The sequence below is a fragment of the Hylobates moloch genome, unplaced genomic scaffold (assembly GCF_009828535.3).
Source record: "Hylobates moloch isolate HMO894 unplaced genomic scaffold, HMol_V3 SCAFFOLD_13, whole genome shotgun sequence".
Lineage (NCBI taxonomy): Eukaryota > Metazoa > Chordata > Mammalia > Primates > Hylobatidae > Hylobates > Hylobates moloch.
In genome coordinates this window covers 8,939,965-8,952,728 of record NW_026652288.1, presented here as the reverse complement: position 1 = coordinate 8,952,728, position 12,764 = coordinate 8,939,965, and the positions used below count along the sequence as shown (strand labels likewise).

General features: G+C 44.3%; 2 protein-coding genes across 12 annotated transcripts in view; one reads left to right on the top strand and one right to left on the bottom strand.

Moving 5' to 3' along the window:
- The window catches only part of CPSF3 (cleavage and polyadenylation specific factor 3), a 50,243-nt gene extending 42,454 nt beyond the window's left edge, over positions 1–7,789 (bottom strand). Inside the window, exons 1-4 of one of the 4 annotated variants that reach the window (XM_032172169.2) lie at positions 7,588–7,789; positions 2,619–2,682; positions 1,427–1,524; positions 571–699 (exon numbers count right to left, since the gene is read on the bottom strand). In XM_032172169.2, the coding sequence (XP_032028060.1) occupies positions 571–699; positions 1,427–1,524; positions 2,619–2,682; positions 7,588–7,637 (341 nt within the window). In that variant the 5' untranslated portion in view covers positions 7,638–7,789. Of the gene's footprint in view, positions 1–570; positions 700–1,426; positions 1,525–2,618; positions 2,683–4,801; positions 4,879–6,452; positions 7,124–7,587 lie in introns of those variants that run through there. The other 3 variants (XM_032172171.2, XM_032172172.2, XM_032172173.2) reach the window with 3 other exon arrangements.
- A 124-nt stretch (positions 7,790–7,913) lies between these two features.
- The window catches only part of ITGB1BP1 (integrin subunit beta 1 binding protein 1), a 17,266-nt gene continuing 12,415 nt past the window's right edge, over positions 7,914–12,764 (top strand). The window contains exons 1-3 of one of the 8 annotated variants that reach the window (XM_058426400.1): positions 7,956–8,042; positions 11,003–12,334; positions 12,418–12,524. In XM_058426400.1, the coding sequence (XP_058282383.1) occupies positions 12,453–12,524 (72 nt within the window). In that variant the 5' untranslated portion in view covers positions 7,956–8,042; positions 11,003–12,334; positions 12,418–12,452. The other 7 variants (XM_058426399.1, XM_058426398.1, XM_058426401.1 and 4 more) reach the window with 7 other exon arrangements.

Genomic DNA, 12,764 nt, shown 5'->3' with positions numbered 1-12,764 from the left:
ATTGAAGTGTTAACGAGTGTTACTACAATTAAGCATAACTCTTCCAATCCAGCCTAATGAAGTTTTAAAAGGACACAAAAGCTATATAAAGACTTCAAGACCAGGTCAGTGACTCATGCCTGTAATCCCAGCACTCTGGGAGGCCAAGGCAGGAGGATCTCTTGAACCCAGGAGTTTGAGACTAGCCTGGGCAACATAAGACCCTATATCTTCAAAAAACAAAAAACTCTGCTGGGTGTGGCGGCACACACCTGTAGTCTCAGCTGCTCAGGAGGCTGAGGTGGAAGGACTGCTTGATCCCAGGTGGTTGAGGCTGCAGTGAGCTGTGATAGCACCACTGCACTCCAGCCTGGATGACAGAGCAAGATCCTGTCTCAAAAAAACCTTCAAGGTCAGGAAGGTGCTAGAAACACAATAGGTTTCAATGACCTTGTTAATGAATGATGAAATTACGGATATCCTTATACATGAAAAGAGAGCACCTCATTTTAAAACACAAAATGGTTCATATCTTGAACTATATGTACCATATAGAGCCAAAGTCGTGTATAATCTAATAAAGTAATTTACCTAACTTTGACATAATCGGAAAGAAGCCATCTATAAATAGCTTTTGTGGCATGAGTCATAAATGTTCTTCCTTTGAAACTTGTCTTCTGTAGAAACCAGGGCAGAGCTCCACAGTGATCCAAATGGAAACTTAAAAAGAAAGAGGCTGCATTAATTCTTAAAATTATTATCCATCAGATACCATGTAATGAAACTGTTGCTTACTGTACAAAACAAGTTTTACATAAACAACTATGTACTGATACTTTCAGAAAAACCAAGAGGAGGTATGTGTAGAAGGAAGAAGTAATGCATACAGTTCTAATATGGAAGAAAGATGCTTAAAGTATCGTTTTTAAACAGCAAAAAACTTTATAAAATAGTGAATTAGGGAGGAAGAAGAATATCCCGAGCCTACTCCTGGCAACCAGAATTACAGCAAACATTTTAACAGAATAAAGTTGAAACATGGATATCTCCCTGAGGTCACTGTCTTGTCACATTTTTCTATACGAACTCTATAGTTTCAACGAAGTTGAAATGGTGTTCTTATAGAAGAATGTGACAAAACAGTGACCCGAAGGAGATACCCTGGAAAAGGGCTTTCTTAGTCTCAAGTTTTACAATGATTCAAGTCATGTACTATCTCCTTCTCACATACTCACTGCATTTATATATAGAGGTAGGTAAGTTTTTCATAGCAAACTTCTCTAGCCTGTGATGACATTATGGAGTGTTGGTTTAGACTTAGATGTCTGCAATATGCTTCCTAGCAGAAAACACTCTTTTAAAAAACCAAACTCTCAAAATCTAGTAAAGAATGATCTTGATAGTAAAAGTCCGTGAAAAAGTGTCATTAATAAAGGGAAAAACTTACTGACTAATTAACAGGAGATCAATCTCAGCTGGGTCAATTAAATCAATATAAGGAAGAGCATCCATTCCTTCTAGGCCAGGGTGGATCCCACAGTCGAGCTGAAAGAGACAGGAAAAGAGATCACAATCTCCTGCACATTTTATTAAAATTCATTCAGCAAACAGACAATAATTCTAGATCTATCACCTATATACTCAAGATAGACTCCAGCCACTAGCACTTGAAACATGATTCTTATTAAATGTGGCAAATATGCCATTAACAATTCTAACTTCCCAACAAATTTAAAATATAGCTCACATTTAGGGGTCATAGGATGTAAAGTACAAAACAGCTTCTTTGCAGCTACTTTTGGTCATCATTCTAACAATGAATTAAATCTTTTTCAAAAACTTTGATATCAGATTAAAATTTAAACAGTTTACAGATTTACTACTACCAGATCGACTCTCAGGAGAATATAATAATTAGAAATGGGAAACTTACCTGATCAGGGTAATTTCAATATTTTAAGGCATTAGGGAACAAATTCTTAAGACTTGGTCATTAAAGTTACTTATTTTTATGGCATTACTACCAAATTAACACAATAGATGACTAAAAAGATGACTATGTCTGACCTATACATGTTCTTTTCAGATTGGGAGGAGTTGAGAAGAAAGAGGAATCAAAGGAACATGAGACACAGAACTGACTTTCTAATGAGTACCTTAGAAACCATCTCCTCTAATCCCTCTACCTTTCAGGCTTAGAGAAGCAGAGTGACTTGTCCAAGGCCGGCAGCCCCAATGGGACTTGGGGATCCAACCTTCTAGGCCAAGGCTTGATCCCCACATGCTGGAGGCGGCTAGAGCTCTCAATGTGTTCAGAGTGCTTGGGCCCTTGGGATCTTCCACTGGGGGTGGGGCAGTTAGGTTGGCTCAACCCTTCAGGAGTGGAAGAGGGACTTTGAAGAAATAACAGTTCAACAGATCTAGCTGACAATTTTACAGTCATAGAATATATCTTCTTAATCAACTAAATTACTAACTAGAAGTGTGTATTAGTTTTTCTCATTAACACTATACAGCACAGATTACATGCACTATAACATTTTTCTGGGAGCTAAAAAGATAACTAGTCTACGAGAAAAGACTAACACCCAATACAGTCAGAGCCATACTATTAAACTGAGTACAAAAATAGTAATTACCATTATTTTTCTTCCTTTGAACTCGAGAATAATACATGATCTTCCTACTTCTTGCCCAGCTCCACTGTAAACATTCAAGGGGAGAAAAAAAAGGATTTAAAAAAATCAAAACCAAGTCCAATAAACTCACACTTTTTTACAATGTACACTACATGCCATCTGATGACAGCACCTCACTGAAAAATTCTGAGACATCAGAGAGTTCTACAGAATTACAAAGACAGGGAAGAACAGTGTCCACATGGGAAAAGATGAAAACTGATCCTTGGGAGTCCAGGGATCTTGCAGTTGTTAAAATTAAGAGAGAAGGTGGTACAGATCCAAGAAGCCCAAAGGTTTGGGCTTGATTTAAATTCAATTTTCTGAATTTTAGAATTAAATTATAATGTATTTAAAATATAAACTAGCAGTTACGCAGATTATGTAATAATACTTTTAGAATTAGCACTTAAGTAGAAAGCCATAAGCATTTCAACACTGTCATCTTCTTTAAGATCATAATGTGTATTTGCCAAATGGCTTAAATTTAAATGGCTGGGCGCGGTGGCTCACGCCTGTAATCCCAGCACTTTGGGAGGCCGAGGCGGGCGGATCACGAGGTCAGGATATCGAGACCCATCCTGGCTAACATGGTAAAACCCCGTCTCTACTAAAAATACAAAAAATTAGCCGGGCGTGGTGGCGGGCACCTGTAGTCCCAGCTACTTGGGAGGCTGAGGCAGGAGAATGGTGTGAACCCAGGAGGCGGAGCTGGCAGTGAGCTGAGATTGCACCACTGCACTCCAGCCTGGGCAACAACAACAACAACAAAAAATTAAATACTTATTCATATTGTGAATTTCAATCACTTTTTCGTCTACTTTCTGTTATTTCAGCATATTTTATACCAACTACTTAAATAATTTTTGTTTCTTCTTAAATTAATAATTTCAGCCATAATTTGCAATGGTCACAAGGCACACTTTAAGTTAAACCTCATCTTTCAAATCCCTCACCTTCTTTGATGGCTTTTCCCAACCATTCTAGCTCACAATCCACTCACTCACTCAACATTAAGCAGCTTCTATTTGCCAAGCACTGGATTAAGTGCCTAGGCCACGGAAATGCCTTACAGGGACCCTGACCTCAAGGAACTCAGTCAGATGGACATGCAATGGGTCTATCCCCAAACTGAGATCCTACCTCCAAGCAGGTGTTGATACAGAAGATCAAACAACTGTGGATAAGAGCTGCCATAAATTCCTGGCCTTCTACCTTTTAAACATTTTTTATTTGTAATTATGGTGGATACCCTGGCCTTCCACTTTAACTGGCCCTCAATGTTGCCTGGCTGTTTTCTCCATTTCATTTCCATATCAACTATTTTCAAACTTTCCCCCCTTTCCCAAATTTTCCAACCCTCTATTCTCTTCTTCACTTGAGGCATGGGCCATCTTCTGCATCAAAAAAATAAACAGTCCATTTGTAAATTTCCTCAACTTCATGTTGGTACAATAATTAAAAATACATGTACCAACAGAGTACCAACCTGCCCACATCTGTCTCCTTCCATTTCTCCTCTATAGATAGAAAAGACCTCTCTTTCCACGATGAATCTTTCCACCATTCTACTCTACGTACTCCCTTCCTCCTTCTGAGGAACTCAACACTGCTGTGCCATTGACATTTTCCTCACTGTCTGCTCTTTACTATCCAATCCAAATTTAAACATACTACAGCCATGTTCATCCCCAAAATAAAATCCCTTGACTCTAATCTCCTTTACTTCCCACTATATTGTTTCCCCAGCCCACCTCCTAGGGCAGTGGACTCTCCTGTACTTCCTCACCTTCCACTCACTCCTCAATTCGCTATCCTCTGGCTTTTACCAATCACTTTTCTGAAACTGTCCTTGCTGCTCAGTAGTCATTTCGGTCTTTTTTTTTTTTTTTGAGACAAGGTCCCCCTTGTTGCCCAGTCTGGCCTCCAACTCCTGGGCTCAAGTGATCCTCCTGCCTCAGCCTCCCAAGTAGCTGGAACTATAGGTGTCAGTCCCTATCTTGTTCTCTTGGCAGCCTTTGTCACTCCTAAGGAGTACCTGCTCCTTCCTCAAGCACCTCTCCCTTGGCTTCTCTGACCTGATGCTCTCATCTTGTCTTGCTGGCTTTCCTGTTTCCTTCACATATTCAGCCACCTCTGCCTACCCTTTAAATGTTGATATTCCGAGGGTTTGCTCCTTGGCCAACTTCTCAATCTTCATTCTCATCTTTCTGACATGCTAAGGACTTCCAAGCCTGTATTTGTAACCCAGATTGTTTTTCTGAATTCTAGCCCTTTAATACATACACGTGACACTAGGTATCTCTACTAGGATCTCTCCCGGGACTTCATATTCAAGATGCCAAACTAGTTTCCACCACATGCCCCGTACTTGCTCTACTTTCTTCCTGAAATGCTTTGTCTTCAGATAGTGATGTGGCTGGCTCCTTTGTATCATTTGGGTCTCAGTTCCAGTGTCACCTTCTCAGATGCTTTCCCTTGACTACCTCCTCTAATTTGCCCTTCACAGCAAGCCACAACCTAGTATCATGTTATCTTAATACAACTACATGAAGTTATTGTATCTACTTATGTCTTATTTCAGGCTACTAAATGAAAGCTTCCTAAGAACAGAGACATTGTCCATCTTACTCACTGCTGTATTGCTACAGTAGCTGGCATGTAGTAAATCACAAAAAATACTTATTGAATGAATAAAACTCCTCGATTTTGAACCTTGGAAAGATTATGCTAAATGAAAGATGCCAGAGACAAAAGAGTATGTATTGTATGATTGCACTTATATGAAATGTCCAGAACAGGCAAATCTATAGAGAAGTAGATTAGTGGTTGCTTAGGGCTGGAGAGGTAGTGGGGATTGTCTATGACTGCTAATGAATACAAGGTATCTTTTGGGAGTGATGAAAATGTTCTGGAATTAGAGAGAGGTGATAGTTGTATAACTCTATGTTAAGAACAACTGAATTATACTCTTTAAATGAGTTGTATGGTATGTAAACTGTGAGTTGTATGGTATGTAAACTGTATCTCAATAAAGCTGTTACGAAACAACCGAACTCCCAAATTTACTCCCGAGTTGCCCCATCTCTTATACTCCTTGGGTGAATAACACTACCCTTTCCCAACTGCCAAACTTAGGAATCTGATCATAACATCCTCTCTGCCCTGCCTTCCCTCCCCACAACCACCCTTCCAGATACAGCTGATCAGCCACAAAATCCTGAAGATCTCATTTGCATACTCTCTCACACTCATGTCATCCACTACAGGCTCTCATCACCTAGACTTGGAATCTTACAATGATATCTTACTGAATCTGCTCTACTCAATCCATCCTTTTATTCATCTGCTATACTGCTGCCAGGAGTGATTTTCCTAAAACATAATTCCCACAGTATCCATGCTTGCTTAATAGCATTCACTGGCTCCCTGTAATTGACTTGATAAAGGTCCAAATTCCTATGTATAAGACGTGCTTCCTAAAGTGGACCTCAACTGCCTGTCGCTTCATCTGCTAACTCAACTCTTTAGCTACAGCCATGAGGAATCTGGCCACAAGTTGTGACCACTCTCACTTTCATTATGTGCCACTTCCACTGCCTAGAACATCCTGGCCCCCACAGTCTTTAACTCCTACTCATTCTTTAGGACTCAGCTCAGACATCACATTTTTCAGGATCCATGAGGTATCCTTTTTTCCTCAATCTGTCAGAAATCCCTTTCCCATACTTTCACAGTGCTCAGTGCAATGCCTACCTGCGCTCTTAGATTAGCTATTATTTACAAAGCACCTACCGCGATGTTTACTCTTCAAGTTTTATCTTATTTCCATATGAGAAAATGGGTTCAGTGAGATTGCTGTCCTATTAAGTGGTCAAGTAGATAATGGACTTCAGGTCTGACTTCAAAGTAATGGTCTCCTATTATTCCAAAGTATCTCTCCAATATTTCCCACTGTGCACTGTAATTCTCTCCAAAAGGGCGACAGCAATTAACTGGGCCCTCTGTTGCGTCTGTATCACCATGTGTGGTGCTTGACACTTGCTCAGTGTTTGCTCATCACAGGAAGACATGACAGGTGTGAACTAAGCAGAAGGAAACGGACTTTGTCCCAAGCAGGTGCTCAATGAAGCCTTACTGAATAAATGTGTAAAGGAGATACTTTCTACCTTTTGGAAAGCGTATATTCATGTTGTGCCAACTAATACCTAACAATAAACATGTTGTGGGTTCAAAATTCTCATCTGTAGGAATTCAAGTTCTCTACATTTGCATCTCCCCTTCAGCAGCATTCCCGACTGATGAGGATCGTGTCCACTGAAAGGCCACTCTCCTTATGGACAGCCGAGGGCTGAGTTTTTGTCCCAAACACCTCTGCACTTTCTCCTCTCCAGCTTTACACCTTCCTTATTCTACTAGGGCCTGAGCTGAGAAGATCGAAACTCACGGCAAGTCCCTAATATTTTCTAACTTCTGGCACATGTGAAGCTCTGGTGTTAACAGACTTAATTCTTCCCTGCACCGCTGTAGCCTCATTCAGGTCCTCCTCTCATCCTGTCCGGCATTAGCTTCACCGGCTCCCTCACGGCTTGCCCTGACGCGCAGAAATCCGTGCTTGTGCTAAGTGAAAACGCTTCTTAGCGTGTACGAAAGCGAACAGTGGCCCCGGAAAACCTTTTTTTTTCCGACTCCAACATACCCTCCCCTAAAACTGATGAAAAAGCAAAATCCCATTCACTCTATAGCAGGCCCCTTCCGATCAATGGTCCTCCAACCCCTCGAGCCTGAGAAGCCTGGCCCGCAAGCGCGGACCAAAGGCAGGCTGCCGGGGTAGGTGGGAGCGCGGGCGACGGAGGAGGCCAAAGTCTCCGGTTACCCCTCGCGCCCCTCACAGCCCATGGCTTCATTCCCTCTCTCGCTGGTCCCTTACAGGGGTCGGATCAGCAGCTGGTCGCTCTCCTCAGCAGGAATCGCAGACATCCCGAAAGTGTGAGGGCGAAGCGGGGGTGAGGAACAGGTCGCCGGAGTCTTCCCAAATTGGAAGCACAGCCACCGGTAAATAAAGAAGGAAGAACCCCAACCACCAAGAGCACAACTTCCGTCACTCCAGAGCCCGCGGCGCTAGACTCCTCCCCTCGACTTCCGGTCGGGGGGGGACGCAGCTCACGAGGCTTCCCACCACTTGGGGTCCTGGAACCGGGGGGTGGGACGTCAGGAATGCGCCTGCGCGTAGTCTCAGAGGCGGGGCCCGGCGGACGTGGGCAGGAGGGCAGGAAAAGCCGGCGCTGGAGCGGGAACCGGAGTAGTTGCCTGGGCGCCGAAGGCCGCGGCATTCCCACGCGGACCCCGAAGTCCGCAACCCGGGGATGGGCCCGCGGCTGCGAGGTGAGCGCCCAGCCCTCGTCCCGCTTGGGGCCGAGCTCGCGGAGGCCTGACGGGAACACGGCCCCGAGAGCGGCGCGGACGACCAGGAAGGATGGGTGGGGCTGCGGGGCGGGCGGAGGAGGGATGCCTGGGCTCTGGCTTGGTTCCGGGCGGGGCCGCGCTCCCGGGGCGCGGGTGGAGGAGCTTGGTACCGTGGATCGGGCGTGGGCGTTGCAGACTGCAGCTTCCCAAGCCGCTGTCGGCCCGGAGGGGAGGCAAGGCGGACGGCGCGGGCCGTTTCCCTGCCTCCTCTGCTCCACTTCGGCCGCCTCCCGCCTCTCAGGGTCGGGGTTGTCTGTCCCCTTCGCTGTCACATCCTCCGCACGCAGCGCGTGGAAGGTGCCCCATCACGGTGACAGACAGGTGCCAAGCAGGCTGGTGTCTGGGAGGAACTTTGGAGCCGGGTCTCCCTAGGCCCCAAGCTTGGCCGCATCCGTCCTTACCCTGGTGACCCTGGGCAGGTCGCTGACTCTTCGGGCGCCTTGGCATCCTCGTTTGAAAGGGGCTGTTATCCTGCAGCCTTGCTGGTCGGTGAGGGTGAGGGTGAGAGGGACCTGTGCACCTAGCACCGTGCATGGCACGTGGTAGGCGTTTGGTACATGGGAATTGCTGTTGGGGTGTCACCTCCCCAGAAAGTTCTCGGCTTCAGTAAGCGCGTCCCCTGCCAGGCGCCCTGGCAGTGCAGAGGAGTCACCGAGCTCTGCCTTTGACCAGCGTGCAGCTGGGAGAGTGAGATCAGAGACCACAGCAGATCGTGGCGCCGTGATCAGGGGGTGCACTCAAGCTGTGGGTCCCTTAGCCCAGCCTTGAGATCGTAGGAAGGCCTGCAGCCTGAAAGGGGCCTTGAAAGGTAAGAAGTAGCCAAATGCCTGAAAGGTGAAGGGCGTCCCGGCGCTGCAAAGCAGGGGCGCGTGGAGCATCGTGCTGAGAACCACGAGCAGCTTTGCCTTGCTGAGATCAATTAACTGTGCCCGGGTTGTGGAGGATGGAAGTGGAAAGGTGATTAGGAACTGGGTCCTGGAGGACCTGGCGTGTCCTGCTGAAGAACGTTGACTTTGGTCTCTGACTTTGGAGAACCAGTGAAAGATTTTCAGCAGGCTAGTGGCATTAGATTTATGTTTGAAAGAAATCATTTTAATCGTTTTGGCTGCAGTGTGGGGGTAGATTTAAAGTGTTAGGGAATCCAGTAGGACAAGGTCCCTTTTGCACGAAATATCCTTGGGTTTGTGAATTCCTTAAATTCATGCCAAACTTTGTATGAATGTGCATTTTTATAGGGTGAGGACCCATCACATTCATCAGATTCTAAAAAAATAGTGTCTGTGCCCATGGTCAAGGATGACGTGGGGCCCTGGTGGAGAGCTGGCTCAGAGAGCTCTTCACTTGGAGTATACAGTGGGTCTTGGTGCCAGATTGGATGTGGGGCCTGAAGGAGAGCAAGGAGTTCATGATTTTCTGGCTTCCTCCAGCAATAATAGAATCTCCTGACCGGGAGAGGAGAGGAGAGGAGCAGATCTGGAGGGGAGGATGATGGGTTCAGCTTGAGACATCTTTGCATTTGATGAGCCTGCGGAGCATCCAGTCGCCAATCAGGATCATTGGCCTCATTTTGATGCATGAATAATTTTGAGACAAGAATGATTTGCTTGAGAACATGCATCAAAATTGCAGCAGATAGCAAAGACTTTAATAAATGCTGCCTTTTCCTAAGCCCCTGGGTTGATGATGAAAAGAAAGCCTTGAGGAGTTGCTAAGGCATTGTCGTGTCCTGATTTTCATATCAAGGGATTTGAGGAGACACTTCAGGATCCCACTAACAGTAGAATCACATTTTGTTTTTAAAACAAGTTTTGATTTAAAATTTAAATCATATTTAAAATTGTTACCTATATATAAATATGTATTTATATATACTTTAGTATCTGATGTTTAAATATGTTACACATCAACATTTTAACCCGTGAGCGCCATTAACATGGCACTTTATGCTGCTGCATTAACCTAGTTTTGTGCAGGCCTTAGAATAAGGCTCTCCTGCCATCTGTCACTGACAAGTGTCCTGTGCTGGTAAGGTTCTTCTTTGCAGCAATCACCCGCAGTCTTCCAACACATCTCAGTTTTTACCCTTACCCTGTGGAGTTAGTTCCCTACCTGGCAGCCAGGGTCATTGTTTAAAAAACAGAAGACACCTGATTGTGTCGCTAAACTGCTTTTTAAAAGCCTCCATTCCAGAAGATCACAGCAGATAAGCAAAAAATAAAAAGCCTTCAGAGTATTCCTCTTAAACTAAAGTCCACTTTATCGCGGCCCGCCTGGCCTTCTGTGGCACTTTGTCTGGGCCCATTGCTGTCCTCCTGCTCCCGGACAGCCTTGACTATTCCTTCGGGCCCCCTCTCCACCTGCACGGCATTGCCTCCAGGCTATTTATGGCTGCCCTCACTTCTTTCAGAAAAAGATCTACAGCATCTTTTTCTGAAATACCCACCCCTTCCTTCCATCGGTCTGTGTCTCCTTAACTTGTGTTAATTTTCCTCATAGCAGTTGTTTCCTAATAATATGTTTTATGTGTGTTTTTCTTGTTGGTCTGTCTACTCTCGCTAAGAACAGACTCCCTGAGGTCAGGGACTCTGGTTCACTGATGCATCCCGGACATCTGGTAGGTGCTCACTGACTATCCAGGAATGAATGAATAAATCAGATTTTCCTGGTACCCCACAAATAAAGCAAAAATATAGAAATAAATTGGATGATGAGACTGATTAAAAAGCTCAGGCTCAAGGATCAGACTTGGGCAAATGGCCTAACGTCGTCCCCTAGTAAGTGGACTTAGAGTGGGGTCTCCAAATACAGAGAATCTTTGGGTTGCAGCAGGAGCTTTCACTGACTGCTGCGTGAGTCACTCGTTCTTTTTCCTTCATCAGGTGTATTGTTTCTCTGAAAAGCATCACCCAGGTCAGAATGAAAGGAAACTCTCTGTGCAGACTGCTGTATGTGGGACTTTTGAAGACAGTCAAATAGTGTTCAATTCTATAGTAAGCAGATTTTCTTGTTCTCTCTGGAGAATACAGTTTTTGGTAAAAAAAAATTGGTCAGGTTATCTTATTCATAAATCGTCTTGAGAGGCAGGTCACAGTTCTCTCATCTATAAAAGGCAGATTACAGCCCACCTCCTGTGAGCCCCTTGAGGGAGAGCTTAGAGCCCTGCAGAGTGTGAGGCATATGGTATGCCCTTAAAAAGCGTCAGTAGAGCAAATGGGTATGTCACAAGGTTATCATGAGGCTATGACAGTATAACTGTCCCGGGAGTTCTGTGAGCTGTACAGCTTCATGTAGGTTAGTTAATTTGCCAAGTATAATATATGCTGTCCTATGCAATTGGCAAGGATAAATCTTACGTTTCCAAGGCATTTATTATTAATTTCAAAAACAATATGTAACACAGACTCTGGGAAGCAAGGTCATCTCCTTACTTGCGCTTAGTAGAGAGGGGAGGTGAGGCGCTGGCACCTAGGAAGGTCTGTGTGTCAGCTTTTACTTACAGGCATTTCAAAACTTCAAGAAAAATGCACATTTCTGAGAGGTTTGTATATCTTAGCCCTACCAAGCATAGACTGTGAAGCTGAGAGGGTTACCGAATCTCCGTATCTTGACTGAAAATCCAATGTGTCACAGTGTATTTTGCTAAAATCTTGAATCAATTGAAGAGAAGTAAGCCCTTAAAATTTTGAGAACTAGGTGACGTGTCTGATACTTTTGAGAAAAGTGCTTTTCACACCTCTAGGACAAGAAGGTTTCTGCCTTTTTTGCTTGTTGGGTTAACTTTTTGTAATTTAATAGGAAAGAATGAAAAGGAATAGTATCCAAGAGAAAAGTTTTGTGTTTTATAGAAAAGGAACACACCCATGGAACTGGAAGGAATTGATGATTTTCATTTCTATTATGCATAAAGCGATTTAATGTTGCATTGCCTGATGTAACTGTAACCAATATCAAAGTTGCTTTTCCTGGCTGGGCATGGTGGCTCACACCTGTAATCCCAGCACTTTGGGAGGCCAAGGCGGGAGGATCGCCTGAGAGCCGGAGTTTGAGACCAGCCTGGCCAACATGGCAAGATCCCGTCTCTACAAAAAGTGAAGTTAGCTGGGTGTAGCGGCACGTGCCTGTAGTCCCAGCTACTCTGAGGTGGGAGGACCACTTGATCCCAGGAGGTCAAGACTGCAGAGCCATGTTTGTGCCACTGCACTCCAGCCTGGGTAAGAGCAAGACTCTGTCTCTTTAAAAAAAAAAAAAAAGTTGCTTTTCCGGATATAACTGTCACCAATATTTGTTTTTTCAGGGGATCTTCTCTGGATCAAGCAATGGTGGTGAAAAATGTTTCGCAAAGGCAAAAAGCGACACAGTAGTAGCAGTTCCCAAAGTAGTGAAATCAGTACTAAGAGCAAGGTAGGGAAATGGAATTTGGAACAGAATCATAACGCAGGGAGAGTTTTCTTTCTTCTGGCTGATATTGTATGGAGGATACTGGCCGTGGGCAGATCTCCTGATAATCTTCAAACTAGTGTGTTTTAACATTTACTTTTTGCACTAGAAATGCATTCTGTGCTTGGCTTCATTTTATCTGTTCTGGTAGGTTTTCTGAAATTCTTTTTTTTTTTTTTTTTTTTTTTTTTTTTTTTTTTTTTT